A 16606-nucleotide genomic window follows, 5' to 3' on the forward strand; every position below is an offset into this window, starting at 1 on the left:
AGAGGCTCACTAGTGGTTTCTGGTGGTTGCTATAACGAGCTAGAATTGAGGTAGATTTTGCTGGAGGGGAAAAAACGCACAAGAAAAGACAGAATCCAGAGTAGCGGAGACTTTGTGCCCCCGTCGGAGAGATGGTTGAGTCCTCGTCAAGGTTGCTGTGGTATCCCAGAAACACCATTCACTCCGAGCTGTGACCGCGCACCAACAACAGCAACAACTCCACTGCGCCGGGCTGAGGAGCAGGAATTAGGAGCTCGCGAATAATATGAAAGGGATCCGCAAAGGGGAAAGCCGAGCAAAGGAATCCAAACCCCGGGAGCCTGACACGAGAAGATGCGCTAAATGTGGCCGGCTAGACTTCATCCTGATGAAGAAAATGGGGATTAAAAGTGGATTTACGTTTTGGAACCTCGTCTTTTTATTGACGGTGTCTTGTGTGAAAGGTAGGTCTGCTTTCGGGGTCCCCTCTGCTTTGGATGGAGGTGAGCTGACTTGTCGCCGGAGAGAGGCTAGTAGCTTACTTTGCAATTTGCACTGATAAAATAATCATGATAATACGGAAGAAGGAGTTGATTCACAGCTCCTTTTTATCCCCCTCTGAGATAGGAAATGCATTTTGCTTGCCAGATTTGGCGTTCAATGCGGTGATTGAGCTTGTGCTCAATAAATATTCTTGCAGTATGCTCAAACGAATACGTGAGTTGATTCGTATAGCCTCTAACTAGTGGATATCCAAGCAGAATTCCTCTGCAAGACTTTTCTTGGTGGTGAGGATTACCTTGATTTCTAGTCTAACCAGCGGGGTTTGATGCTTTAACTAGAATATTTATATTAAAGACATGCGTGTAAATGCTTTTTAACCCTTTCGGGTAGGAAAGTTACCGACATCCTGGGAATGTGATGATTTTAAATGCATTAGGGCACAGGGGTCTTCCAAGAATCCCACCCCCCCCCAAGATGAATGTCTGCGTGCATCTGTGAATTATTTCTACGTGAGCTCTTATGCGTTGATAAATGGTAGGGGAGCTTCCCTAGGTCCTGTGGTAGAGGTTTGGCTTAAAATGAGGCTTTAAAACGGTCTGAGAAGCCACGAAGTGTAATGATCCACATTTGGGGATGAATGAAGGTAGGAGGAAAGTCATTAGCTGATGACCAAAAAGAAAATCCCCAGCAAGTCTCAGCGTTCAGACAGGTAGAGTGAGTGTCACATGCACAGACAAGGGGAGGGGGTGGGTGGGATGTAAAATTTATTCCTAAGCAGGAAGGCAAGGGAGAGTCAGGATCATTGAAAAGAGAGCTGTCCTAGGGGAGAAAATAGATCCCCAGATCTGTTCCACAACTTCTCCTGCACCCTGCTGCCCATTAATTGCTGCAAAGAATACTCAGGAGGTGTTTATGACTCATGCCATCATTTTTGAACAATCACCTCCCCATACTCATGGCAGCTCGCATAGACGCGAGGGATGTCGCTTTCAGTGAAGCTAGTTTCAAATCCCGGGTGTCTGTGTGTCATGGGGTGGGCGGTGGGGGGAGTTTTGGCCCAGGCGCGCCACGGCTGTCAACACAAACTGGACGCTTCTTCCTTTGTAAAGAAGTGCCTCTCTGAACCGCGATCGGGCCGCGTCTCTATGAAACAGTTTATTGTCCAGCTTGCAGCTGGCTGTCCCCCCACAGAAGGCAGCCCATTTGCATTCAGTGGAAATGATAATTCATGTTTTGGGTGGAGGGAGCTGAAGGGGTTACCTCTATTAGGACCAATGATGGGTGGCATGTCTCGAATTTTAATTTACATCCCTAAATGCCAAGAAGTCGCCCCTGGTTTCTGTGGCAGCCAACTGCCTTGTAATCCCAACCTCCTCCTTAAAGCTTGATTTTTTTTTTCTTGGAGCCTCAGCGCAGCTCTAAGCCAAAACGCTTGCCCTAAGCGGCATAAGTACACTGCCTAGTGCACAAAACGCGTCTCGGGTTGCTTACAAGGGGTTTTCATAGCCGGCTCGACGCGTTAGGAGCCTCACTGGGAGGCGGTGGTTGATGGATGGCCCCGGGGCTGCCTGCTAGACGCGCGCTCGGAGTGGGGGAGGCGCAGGCAGCCAGCAACAGCTCCTGGTTGGGGAAATGTTGGGGTGGCACCTGCTAGAGGATGACCGGGGGTTAAGTGCGAGTTTTCATGTGATACCTGTTGAACCAAAACACATTCGAGGGGCAGGAGAGGGGAGGAAGTCTCCGAAGCAGGGCGAGCAAGCCAGCCTGACAAACCCTGAGCCGCGCCGCCTGCAATTACAGCCCGGCTGCCCGCACCTACCGTATTGTCCGAATAAGACGCGCCGACAGAAAGAGAGTGGCGCGTTAATTTGCTTTAAATGGCACTGGATACGGGACTCCTATCTTCTACTCACAGCTACCGGACTGTGGACTGAGATAATCGGTCTCCACTGAGTATATTCCAGTTTGGGGGACACTGGGAAGAAGAAATGTGTCACACACTGCTTTGGTCCCATCTAGAATCAGTTTTCCACGGGCCGCTAAAAAATGTTTTTAATGGTAGTAAGGCTTTTCATTGTCACTCATCTGCCACTTGGAAGGCATCTCCTATATTTTACAACTTGGAACACTGTCCTCAGATTCCGAGAAACAAACTTACATGGGCTGGAGGCTTTAGACTTGTTCCCCGTCGCCGGGTAGTGCCAATTTTGACAGTTGCTGCTGCTTCTCCTTCCCCTTCGCCTTATTTTATTTTAATTTCGGCTCAGTCTCAAGGCTTTCCTAAAACCGAGACTGCTGCAGTGGCTTAAATGTTTTTTTCTCCCAATGTCTATGCCCGCTTTTGTCTTCCACACTGTTTCTTCTGGACTCGCAGGCCCACGGGAAAGCTCAGAATGGGGAGTCGTTCTAAGGGCTTTGCAGGTCCTAATACAGGCTGGTGCAAGGGTTCAGGAAGTCCGAGGCGCGCGGTTTTCCACGTGACCAGCTGCGGCCGCCAGGATCCCTCCTTCTGCCCCCACTTTTCATCCCTCCAACTCACCTCTGCCTGCAACAGCAATGACAAAGAGGCTCAGTGGGAGGAAACGCCTCAGAGTAGAAGACAAAGTGGCCTTCGGTAGTAGGCCTGCACCGCTCAAGTGGGGTTGAAAAGAGAGCCAACCTCCTCTGGGCATTTTATCTCCACTGTCATCATCTGAAATAAAAGGTGGCGCAGGGCACCAAATTGGGGGGTGGGTGGGGGCTGCTTAGACCTGATGCGTGCCTATTTCGAGCTCACACACGCACACGCGCACACACACAGGCTGGCAGGCAGAGGTTTGTGAAATGCAGCCTGCAGGGGCAGTGTGTCTGCTTAGGTTTCACCGACATGGAAACTGTGAATCTCCAAGTCGCGCTTAAACGTCCCGCCCACGTAAAGAGACACTCAGGGGTGCTTTCCCAGGCTCGTTCTGGGGGGATCCCGGGGGAGCACACAAACGGTGCACCGAAGGTACAGAAAGCTCTGACCTGGGTCCACAGCAGGTGGGAGCCAGCGTGCCCCGCCCGTCCCCCATCCTGCGCCGCAGCGTGTTTCCACGGCTTCTCTCAGGACCCCGGACTTCGAGAAGGATCCACGTTTCCGCGTAATCTGGGAACTCCACGGAGATATTACTTCTGCCACAGAGCTCTTCTAGAAGAGAGGGGCTCACAACCTCTCCCCCGGTTAATTACTACTGGAGAGGGTCGCGGCGCCCATGAGGGAGGAGAGCTGCCAGCAGCGCTCATTAGCACCTTTCACCGGCCCCAGGGTGTCGGCGCCAGGAGGTTTCAGCCCCGCGCCTGTCTGCGGGAACTGACAGCCTCCCTCCCCACCCTCAAGGCGACAGTCTGACCTGACAGGTCAGGAAAATATCTGTCGTGTCTTGAGGGAGCTTTTTAAAGGGGGTGGGGGTGGGTTAATGTCTTAACAAATCAAACACAGCAAACAAAAATCCACCCACCTTCATCGACACCATCAACACCTTTCCCTTAAGGTTAACACGACTGAGCCACCTGCTGGGAGGTAACCTTTGTGTTTGTCAGGAGTCCATGGACCATCGGAAACTGAGTGCCTGCCTTGGCCTATGGCGTGTGCGTGTGTGTGTGCGTGTGTGTGTGTGTATTGCTGGGAGGAGGGTGTCCACATGGATTGACACGGAGGAGCCTGTGGGAGGTCTCGATAGTGGATGCATGTGTATGTTCGAGACGGAAACGTGTGGCGGTAACAGTACGTTTACGTCTCCGGGACTCTAGATGGTCGGTGGTGCTGCGGCCACCGGTGTCGCACGATCAGGCGGAGGCACCGAGAAAGCTCCCTTTCCGCGAGCTGACCGCAGCGCTGCCCTCGCTCGAACAACTTCCCCTCTAACAGGCGCTCGGGGAGTTCGAAAAACTCGTTGGGGAACAAGTATTGGGGAGTGCTGTTCCTCTGCGATCGCCCTCATCCCCACCCCAGCTCTGTCGCTGGGGAGAAAGGCAAGCAGGGGGGCAGTCCCAGGCTTCAAGCGCCACAGGGGTCTTAGTTGGACGCTAGGGGAAAGGGCAGAAGAAATGAAACAGCACGGGGTCATCCCGGTCGCCGTGTGGTCCTCTCCCAGCACCGCTGGGGCTCAGCACCCAGCCGAGGGCTGAAAGCGGGACAGGCGTGGGGTTTGCAGCGCATTGCAGAATAATAATGAAGGAGGACGACGCAAGAAACAAAGATCGACTCAGGCATCCGGGCGGATTCCCTTCTCCCAGAACACGGCGCCTTCGGGAGGCTTTGCACCACCGAGTTGCTAAGCCAACCCAATTTACTGCTCTGAAAAGGCTTGAACAGCTCCCAGCATTCTGAGCTCAACTTCCTCTGGACAGTTACCTTGTGGAAATCGTTCCGAAATGTCATTCTGCAGCACCGCACCGTATTTTCCTGAATCTTCTGGGGCTGGGGTGGTGGGGAAGAGGGGGATCGGCTGCATCCAACCAGCGTAGGAAGAGAATGTAAGCAGAAATAATTAAGGAGCAGCTTTTAGCCTCTTAAAACCCCAGTGCCAGCCCTTTGAGATCCTTCGAGGAGAAAAGGAGTAGAATTACTCAATAAGTTAAGTGCTCTAGTAGCATAGACTTAGTTACAGCAGTTATTACAGCTCCTGATATTAATTACCATTACTACTTGTGGGGTAACTGATTAGATTTTGGGTGTGCATGTCTTTTCCCTAAACACACAATTTGGTGTCTACAGAAACAGTGAAATAATAAAATAAAGCAGTAGCAAATGGCATTTATATGTGGCTCTAAATATAGTAAAACCCTATCATAAGAGAGATCTGATAGAAAAAAAAGGGAGGAGGTAAGAGAGGTAGAGAAATTAACAATGTCATTGCACTCGTGGAAAAAACTCTATTACTAAAATACTTAAGAACTCGAATCCAAATAAGTGAAGGGAACTAAACTTCCCTTCCCTAGGCTCCAAATGTACTTCTTCTTCTCCTGTCCCAAGAGATGACTTTCTTCTGCTTAACATCAGGGTCTCCGGAAAGGGCTTCAGGAGATCAAATAACTTCAATGTTTTGTTCAGTTTGGAAAAGAACTTTGAAGCACCAAGCCATGTGTCTGAGGAGGAACCTGTTGCTTTAGGCAACATGACTATATGAGAAAATACGCCTTCTTGCACCTTGAATTCCAATGTTTGGGAGATTAGAAGTAAAATGGTTGCAAATGAAGAGACTATGAAAAAATGTGTGAGGTAGAAATAAAACTTAAGGCCATTTTATTTTACCTATATATACATTAAAACATAGCTTCTCTTTCTATCTGTTTATCCATTCCCTTTACTCATAATGCAAAGAGGTGTGTAGTTCAATGGCAGTTCTGATTTGGATTTTGGATGAGATCTGGTAAGAATGATAGAACAGATTGTATCATCACCAAATTCATCTTTTCTCTTTCAGAGTGGGCAGGTGGATGATTCACAGTACTTTCCAGGGAGATCAATCTTCATGTCTACACAATTTTCTGAGAATCAGACCCCTTGTAAGGCTCTCATTCTCATCAGGAATATCACTTTTACAAATGTCACTGAGAAAAATTAATTTGTTGAATATCTTCCAGTGTTCATGGTCTCAGTGTTGATGGTCATGTTTCTTTCTCTCAAGCCTCCAATTTTGCAGCTATCAAAGGCATTTCATGCCATCAGGCCGTTTGCTAAGCTATTGCTTGGTGCTGGTTGAGGATTCCTAAGGATTAATATTTTCTATATAATCACAGATTGTTGCTCACAACTCAATTTGAAATCTCCTCTAAAAAAAGTCTAAATTTAGGACATTAACATATGCATCATATACTTTGTAATTGGATAACAAGAATGTCAATGGTAATCATGTGGCATTAGATATCACAATTTTACTCTATTGGCTCTTAAATGCTAGAACTACAGTGATTTTCAAAGTGTTCCTGAACAAGTAATATTAGTAATAATAATATCCTCTGGAAACTTGCTAGAAATATGAATCCTCAGGTCCCACCCCAGGCTTATTGAAACAGCTGCCCTGGTAGTTGGGCACAGATATTAGTGTTTTTAACAAGTCATCCAGGTAATTCTGATGTGCTTTAAAGTTTGAGAACCACTACATTACAGTACAATGGAAAGAGCAAGGGCTCTGGAGCCACCAAGACCTGAAGTCAAGTCCTGATTCTGCCAGCAATTATCTTTGTGCTAGCAACTCAGCATTCCGAAGTTTCAGTTTCGTTATCTACAAAAAAGGTTAGAATATCGGTAGGCCTATAGGAAGATTATACATGTAACATATATAGTGCCTGACACTAGTAGCTCTCATCAATATTATTAAAATACACTTCCATGCACAAAGCCAGTATGAACTCCCACACACTTCATCCCTAACACCACCAGCCCTAACTTGTCCATAGCAGTAAATTAAAAATGTAGTATCTTTTCACTAGCTATTATTTCACTTTGGCTAAGTTCCCAGGCTGTTATACATTGGAGAAACACTCTGAAATTTCTGCTTATCACCCTTACACAGTTGCTTTAGGTGCTGTCTCTATGAATCAGGGGGAGACTCATAGCTTAAAAATGTTACCCCTGCTCCTGGGCTGATTTCATCCATTGCATTTTAATATTGATTTATTTTAATATTGATTGATTAATGGACTTATGTGAATTTGTTAAATCATCTTGTCACAAATCATGGTAGTATTTACAGGGCTGGAAGAGTTCTAACGATCAGCTAGTTCACTGCTCATATTTTATACAGTAAATGTACATGCCTAGAAAGGATAAGTGATTTTTACTAGGTTACAATGATGATTAGCTCCAGAACTGAGACTAGATCATTGGGCATTCAAGTTCACGTTCAACTCTCTTTCTACTATACCTTATCAGTTTTACTACAGAGTTTGCCCAGATGGCACCAATGAAGACAATCACCAAAGTTAATATTTAAGTACCATATATCAATCAGTACCATATAAGAATATTAGTGATTATATGTTTTGTGGTAAAATTTTTTGAAAATGTTAACTACTTGTTTGGTAGAAGACAGAAAGAAATAATTATGGAATGAAAACATTTTCTAAGATTGATATAATATGTACATCAAATAAACATATCTTCAATAAATTCTGTTTCTTGACATTACAAGTCTATAAAATGAGTGTATTGACTGTTTTTCATGTTACATAAAGAATTTTGAGGGATAGTACTTAAAATCAAATTCTTATTTATTTCTTCCTATAATTTGGACACAATTTCTTATTTAAAGGCTTTTAAATCTAGAAAATTTGTTTTTAATTTATTTTCATGTTTTTATTGTATTTAAGTATATTAACATAAGATTTATGTATTATCTCTCATCTGTATTTTCATCTGCGTTTTGCTCTCCCATGTTCTATACAAGACAATGTTGTCATTCAAAACTCTAACATAGAAATAATAGTAGGTTTTATAAATATTAATATTGCAAGAACAATCAATAATGTTAAGGGGTTGTCTTCAATTTTAGTGATATGTGAAATATTTTTAAAGGCTCTTAAGGTACTGGAGTAAAATTTTCAAAATAATGAATGCTACTAAATTTGATATGTTTAAATGTTCAGAAAGGGATTGAAATATATAAAAAGTAATGAGTGATTCTTTTAAAAGCTGAGTTTTTAATGTTCAAGATTATAAAGTCCTTCTTCCTTCTTTTGCTTTATGTTAGCAAATTTTAAAGGAATATTTATGACTATATAGTTCAAAGTGATGGTGAGAATTTTTAAAATTATGACATTTTAAAAAATATGATTGGATACCACTTTGAAAGGAAATTTATAAGTAGAAATAGAGTCTCCAGAAGTGGATTTATTAAATCTTAAATAACACTGAAAAAGCAAGGGCTATGTTATAGTTTTCCATTATACAATTCCATCAGGTTGACTCCAGAATGCTCAGAGGTGTTTCATATAGAGAGAGGATGTGAGACATTATTATGTTTGGGGAAATGATACCATTGTTATGTATTTTTTATATGTGAGAAGCTCTGTGCTAAACCTTTTATATAAAGTGTGTCATTTACATTTTAAACAGTGGTTCTCTCCTTCATTTCCCTGCTTTGAATTCTAACAAGCATTTTGTGAGATAGCTGTTATCTCCTATGTACGTATTATCTCCATTTCCAAATTATCCACATTTCCTGAGGCCAGAGAGGTGCAATAACTTTCCAGGATCCTATGGTTAGCTAGAGGTTGAGTGAAATCTGAAATAATAATAGATTCAGAAGCTCATAGAGTAATCAAAGGTTAAAACTGTAAATGACTAAGTTACTAATTAAACCTCTTCATTTTTAAGAGAAAAACTGAGACTTTGAGAATTCAATTTAAAAGAAAGCCTAAAATTAATATTCTCGTTTTGTATACATATCTCACAGTTACAGTAATACATAAATTCTTAGTTTTGTAATTTTCCACATCTACTTAAGTTGCCTTTATTCTTTTAATTATGCTGTATGATAGATGTGAAAGATATTTTCCGGTTTTATAAGCAATAAGTGAAGTAAATGCATGATAATAAATAAGTTAAATATGTCACTAAAATATATAAAACTATTTAGTGCATTAAGTGCCTAAAAACAAATCAAAATTTATAACCCTTAGAGCCTAATCCAATGCTCTTGAGTAAAATTTAAAATTTATGAATGCAGATGAATTTATGGACTTCACACATAAAATAATATTTGGGCATAAAAATTGTTTAGCAATTGTGTCATAAGCCTTGGCAAATAAATTCATTCCACTTGGTACCTTAATCTTCAATTCGGTTCTGTAGAATTTGAAGGATGGGTAAGCTCTTATAACCTATCTAGTCTAGTGTCAAATAGTCAGGGAGTGTGCATTAGATTTATTTGTGGAGGCAAGGGAATGTGCTTTTTAAAAAGCATTCATATCCAAACTCCATCCACTTAGACTACTTCATTCCATAAGTGCACCCTGGTTGAAAGTACAGCTGTAGTTGTGTATCTTCACATTAAGAGGAGACAGTTCAGAGAAATGAAGTGATTTGTTAAGCTAGAGAGTGCAAACCAGTTTTTAAATTCCCTGGCGAGTGCATGTTTCTCTTTATTGAGTACTACGATAGGACCCTCTTTATTTAGTCCTAAGTGATTTATGGGAGTAAAGCTCCTTGAGAGGAGACACCGTTGTGCCTACCCCAAAATCCTAATCAGACTCAAAACAGTACATCCGGAAGTAATTGTGTAAGGAGACACAGGTACATGCATGTAATAATATTGGTAAATGAGAAATTTAACATGCAATCTAAAAACTAACTTAAAAATTAAATGGGAGAATTGAAACATAAATCATACTCTACAAAAGAAAAAATATACGTATTAAGTTATAATTAAGTGCTCAAAATTAGCATTACATTTTCTTGTAAAGGTGATAAAATGTATTTTCTTTTTTTTTTTTTTTTTAAAGATTTTATTTATTTATTTTTCCCCCAAAGCCCCAGTACATAGTTGTCTGTCATAGCTGCACATCCTTCTAGTTGCTGTATGTGGGACGCGGCCTCAGCATGGCTGGAGGAGTGGTGCCTCGGTGCGCACCCGGGATCCGAACCCGGGCCGCCGGCAGCAGAGCGCACGCACTTAACCGCTAAGCCACGGGGCCGGCCCTAAAATGTATTTTCATATGTAACAACCATTTGTAGTTTTGTCCTTTCTGAAGTTTAGACTCTCCTAAAATAAACTAGCCTTTTTCTACTTGCATTGTTAAAACATTGTGTGTATATTTTCAGAGATGTCATTTTAACCCATGTTTTTAGTTTTAAAGCTCAAATATCCTAATAATGCCCCCATGTGTACTATTTGTAGAATATACTTATTACATTGAACACTTTTTAATGGGACATCCTTATTCTAAATAGTTTTGCATCTTACAACAGCTGGATGTAGATTTCTCTAAGGTTGGCAAAAGTCAAGGATAAAGATACACCTACAATCTGTCTCTATTTCCTACAATTATGCATTCCAGAATTTTATTTAATGTTGAAAATTGACTAATTATTAGCCAAGTCCTCCATTTTAAAATTGGTTCCTATTGTTATAATAATTCTCTTTAGTTTATTGAAATTTTAAATCACAAATTGACTTGATATTTTGTTTTCAGGATCTTGGGGATGGAGAAGCAGATTGACAATTAAAGTGTGTTTTCTTAAGCTTATTCACTTTCCCATTAGCCACTGTTTTCTCATTCAGAGATACTTAATAAAAATTATCAGTTGTGTCTTATTGTTTGATACTGTTTTAATTTCTTAAATATCTATTTTAGTTTTCTATGGGGACATATCTTTTATTTTTTTGCTTGTTTGTTTACACTATGAGGGTTGTCTGATTTGAAAGAAATCTGAAGAAAAAATGTTCTTAATTTAATTTTCTCTTATAACGTACTAGGTATCTGAGGTTTATCAAATGAGTCAATAATTTTAAAACATAATTTTAGCCGTTTTTTGTTACGAGTATTTTAATATAGAGAAGTGAATATGAGTCTATCTTGTTATTCTATTAAAGCATAATAAGATACTGGTAAAAAAACTTTAATTTCAGGTAATTTGTAATTTTTAGAAAAGATTTTGTTTTCAATCTTTAAACTAATATTTTCATGTACAAAAATGACTCTTCTGAATCTTTCATTGGAGGCGTAATTTGAATTTCCCCCAAATATTGGTAATGAATTTATGCTGACCTATCTGCATGTTCTAATATTGAGCTTTGTGTTGCTAAAAGCTGCATTTGCAAGATAACGGATGAAAGTTAGGAAAAGAGGCAGAATAAACACAAATGAATCTCCTGGAGATCAAACACCTACCTTGGATTTATTGGCTCTGTGCTCTAAATGACTGAACTGTGTAGTCTAGACAAAATATTTACTCAGTGTTCACATATGTGGAGAAACCCTGAGTTAAGGTTTCCGGCTGATGTCTAAATCAAAATAGCTGAACTGATTCAAATGTTTTGTGTAAACAAATTTGCATCCAGGCTGCTAATTTGTGTGCCAACTTCCAGCTTCATAGTTTCTAAGATGATGGAGATGATAAACCCTCTTAAATGAAGTTTGCAATAGAAATGCTGACAGGCCTATGATTACCTGTATTGAGTTCATGCTCACGGCTCTTTCCATGGCTTTTTTTAAAAAAAAACTTTCATCTATAAGTCCCAGTAGTACTTGAGTGCCCTTTTATCTGTTAAATCTTTTTAAAGAAGGTCAAACAGAAACTCTTAAAATCAATTTTCTAGCAAAGTGCAAGGAAGTCTTTAATATCTGTATTAGGTTGGCAGTGTTCATTAATATATTAATGGACGAAAATCAGAAATGACATTTTGAACGTAACTTTTAAATATTACCAATGTGTAAGTCCCTAGGAATCAACCATTCTTCAATAATTTGAAGATCACTACTTATTTTTACCTGTCGTTCCATAGATTATTGAAATCTCCCTATTTTAGAAAGATTACATTCTAATTATATAATTCTTTCAAAAGCAAAATTCTCAAAGGCCTGAAAGGAAATTGGCAGATGTTAGACATATTAGGTTATATCTTGTGCTGTTTCATGTAAGTATTGCCTGAATTGTTTCTATCATTTTATTTTGGTTAAAGTCAAGTTTGGTTTATTGTGCCTTTTATTAGAATAGGATTTTTTTAAATTGAATATTGTGGCCTTGACACTATTTAAGTTAGGTGTTGTGAAAGAGACAGTGGTCAGTAGATTTGATTTCCACAAAAAGAACCAATGGCTTATTTATCAGTTCTGGGACTCATGGACACATTCCTTCAGCCATCAATCATTTATTGAGGGCCAATACGTGTCAAGCCCTCGCCTAGATTTCGAGAATACAAAGATGAAGATATAGTCACTACCCTAAAAGAAGACACAGTCTTTATTTTGAAGTAGACTTTCTGTGAACGTAATAGCAAAGCAGTCTGGTTATTGTGAAATTGTTTAGTTCTCCCATGGGATTTTCTTTCATGAAATATCAACGTAGTTTGTACCACCTTTAGTTACATATCCTATATATTAAATCTTTATCCTATCACAGGTAAGAATTAACATCCTACAGACATTGTTTGAAACTTTTCAATGAAATGCATAATTTTTGTTATCTAATGTAATGTAATTTTTAACTAAAATGTTTATTGACTCCCATCTGTTCATAACTGATATTAACTAGTTTATCCAGTATTAATGAAGATCCCACATGTATTTCTGTAACAGTGTTTGTACAGTTATATAATAGTTTGTGATCAGCAAATTGTGCTTCTTACCCGTTTTTTTTTTCCATGTTACTTCCTGCCTGAGAACTCCTAACTGGCTGGCTAATGCTTACAAATTTAAACTCAGATCTCTGCCCCTTCATTTAGTGATGCACAGGAAACAAACCTTGAGCTAATTTATCAAGGTCAACATATGCAAAGCGCAAAACAGATAACTAAATGTAAATATAACAGATTCTGTCATACTTTTCTACTCCTTATTTTTTGTCTTTATTGGAGACTTAAGTACCTATGTTGTGTTTCTCTTTGTTTTTAATCTGTGATTTAAAGAGCAACAGAAGGATCTATGAATGGTTATGGGAGGAAATACTGGCATTGGATCAATGCCAATTTTGCTACATATGAATTAAGTAGAAAGATCTATCTTTACAAGGTTAGGACATTCTTCAAATTTGATCTTGTATTTTACATTTTTCTTAGTCTCCCCACTTTGATTACTTTGATGATTCACGTTATTTTAATGTTTGCACCAACATGCTAGTTCACAATTGCCACTTCCTTATATCCTGTCACATTCCATAAAACTCACTTCTTGGTGATCTAATGATGACTTAATGTGTAAGAAACTGGATTTAATGTTTATTAATACAACCTATATTAAGGAGTTTTTCTACTTCTAAGCCTCAAAATCTTGACTATTGATGTAAGATCAAAACCAAATATTTCCATTATCTATGAAAATTGCTATCTTATCTACTTTGATTACTTCAGCAAAAAAAGTAAGTTTAGAAGCTTGAGATAAAAGAGCTTTGGGTGACTTGAATTATTTTACTTATTTTACTTAAGTTGGTACAACTAAAGGAAGGAATTTCCATATGCACCATGGTGAATTTTCAACACTCTCCATGATACATAGCATTGGCTCCGTTTATTGAAATCCCATACTAATGCATGGGAGATAATTTAAAGGATGTGCTGACTTGGTTCCATCGACGTCTCAAAAACCATGTCGAAGATTCTTCCTTTCTTTGACATAACAAAGAAGAAAGTGATCCCTTTACATTTCACACAGATATATTACACAATCAATCCTGCGCTGCCTTTCCATTCATTTTGTTTTTCCTTCTCAAGTTCTAACTCTCTTTTACTTTCAAGTATTGCTGACAATTTACATATAATGACAGTATCATAATATGGGCTATTTACTTAAAATGCAGTGGAGAGGCTCTCAAGCTGGCTTGTTTATTGTTAGTACACAGGAAAATATCAGAGAAGCCACCTATAAGATGTACAGCCAGCCTTCATGAAAACTATGAAAATGGGTAGAATTAGTTGGGGTCAGAGTTTGGAACAAGTGATCTTTTCCTACTCAGCTAGTTCTGAGAAGGGTGTTTGGATAAAAAAGACAACTGTTACCCACACATCAAGTACTTTTTAACCTCAAATTAAATGCAGTCACTAAAATTTTGTTGGTAGTGAATAAACACAAAGTAAAATAAGAAGTATTTGCATTCTTATTAATTGCATATTTAAGCACAAATATTCACAATTTATGAATTGTCTCCTATATTTTCATTTCAATTTTTATAATAGTTCAATTTTCTCTCAAGTACATGTGAAAATAGACATTTCTACTTGTTGTGATTCTTCATTTCTTTTCTCATCTCCTTGGCAGGAAACAAAACCTATTTTCCTTGTCCACTGCTGTGGATTGTGAGTGCCTCTCGTTTTAGCATCTCAATTTTGACTGATAGGTAGACTTAGGTCTTTTTTAAATTTGAGGAAACAACTTAGAAAGAGGAAATTAGCTAGCAAGTGGAGAAAATCGGATTCAAAGCCAGCCTGACCAACTCAGAACCTTTGCTCTTTTCATCACACTGAACAGGATATCATTGGCTTTGAGGCTTAAAAAAAAAAATCCCAGAGATTGAGATGAATTCTGAATTCTTTCACATGTATAAGGTTATTTCTTTTCTGGAGTGAGGATTTCTGAACATAGAGCAATTTATTTTACATGCTGCAAGATGAAAGGAAAGCAACAGAAATAGGAGAAGTCAGGGGTAAAAATTCAGAAAGGTCAGACTAGTTATGTTGCCAGAGGGACAGCCTCACGTTAGTGTTTGGACGTGCTTTGTTGAATCTTTATTGAGGTATAGTTTGCTGTTAGAATGAAAAAATATATATTGTGGAAAAAATGTAGGTGATATTATAGTTAGGTATTGTATTTAATGTTGCCTGATATTGCATTTTTTCCTTTTTACAAATTAAAATAGATAGAAAGGGATCCATAACTATAATGCATGTATAAGGTCTCGTTTCATATTTACTTATATTCTTCTTTATTTTTAATTACCCAGACTTCATGGAAACGTTTCTGTGAATTCATTTCTTAGAAATGTAAAAGACATAAGACATGTTTCCTTGACTCATGACTCTTACTGAATAAAAACAAATACGTGAAAAATCTTAAATCACCCAGCGTGGGATCTCCATTCTTAACTCAGTACCTTATAAACAGAGTAAACTCAATAAATATTTGGAGACGTGAATTGGATTATAGTTAATTGAGTTCATTAATTTAGTTTAGGTCCACCCTGGACTCAGAAAAATCAATCTATATTGCCCAAATCTTTCAGTTGTTACACGCTTCAAATGTTTCTAACTCTGTTTACAGTGGCTACTGTTATCTATTTGGATATCCAATGTTTTCTAGGAAATAAGAGAATTTATAAAAATACTGTATATCTATTCAGTATGTAAAAGTATGAATCACCTTTGCTACTTTCACTTTCGAATAAATAATCCAGTTTCTTTTACTTGAACAATCTGTATTAAAGTCCCTTAGCTCAAAATATCACTACCTCCATTATCATCATAGTAGGAACTCAAAGAATTACTGAGCCCCGATGAATTACACTGGCTATCAAAAATAATTGTTCATTGTGAGGCTCCTTCAGCACATATTTTCCAACGATACTCAACACATCAGAGAGCAAATTAATTTGGAAACATTTATTATGATTATTCTCAAGCTCTAGTCTGATAGAATAGAACATGGATTCTAATGCTGCTTACATCCTTATTGACCAGATGACTGTGCGTGCCATGTTTCCTTTAGGCTCAGTTTCCTCATCTCTTACATTCTCTGTAAACTTCACATAATCATGATAACAAATGAATCAGCATGAGAAGCACTTTATAAGGTACACATTGCCTATAATAATGACTATTGCAACAATAATAACTACTGCATTATTTATTTGAAAATATCTAAGCACACTTACTTCAATTTATTCAATAACAGATTAACCTAATAAACAAAATGAGATGCATTTCTCAAACATTAGATGAGATAATTCAGGTTTTAAATCTTCTTTTGTATATATTAGAATAACATGCTATTTAAGATAAGCCTTGAGGTAGATGCTCTTTTCTGTAAATCAGCGGGCTCCTTGATAAAACGAGTAATCACACCCTAACCCCAAATAATTGGGCTTCTAAATCAACACTCGCTATACACTGGGATAGCTTAAATGTATACCCTTTGCAATGAAGAAGTTAAATAAAAATTGTCTTCATACCTTTTAAAAGTTTTAATTAAAGAATATTAAACTTTATTATTTATTTTCTTGGATTTACGTACCTAATTATACATTTTTTACTATTTTTCTCTGTTAAAATGATGAGGTATATTAATTAGTTCCCCTGGGTGGTGACCAGCCTTGCAGTCTTAGAATAAACTCTGCTTAACCCTAGTCAGCAATTTCTTTCACATGTAATTATATTCCATTTGCCAATAAAGGGTTCATTTTATCTCTAGATTCGTTAATAAATATTTTTTTGCTGTTCTTAGAAATTTT

At 38.7% G+C, this 16606-nt stretch overlaps 1 protein-coding gene across 4 annotated transcripts in view; it reads left to right on the forward strand.

The window, feature by feature from the left end:
- Positions 1–265: 265 nt before the first annotated feature.
- The window catches only part of CSMD3 (CUB and Sushi multiple domains 3), a 1195693-nt gene continuing 1179352 nt past the window's right edge, over positions 266–16606 (forward strand). For all 4 annotated transcript variants that reach the window (XM_004431279.3, XM_087447535.1, XM_004431280.3 and 1 more), the window contains exon 1: positions 266–443. In XM_004431279.3, coding sequence (XP_004431336.2) covers positions 266–443 — 178 coding nt within the window. The remainder of the gene's footprint in view (positions 444–16606) is intronic.

Source organism: Ceratotherium simum, chromosome 23 (assembly GCF_057802395.1).
Source record: "Ceratotherium simum simum isolate JZ-2026a chromosome 23, ASM5780239v1, whole genome shotgun sequence".
NCBI lineage: Eukaryota > Metazoa > Chordata > Mammalia > Perissodactyla > Rhinocerotidae > Ceratotherium > Ceratotherium simum.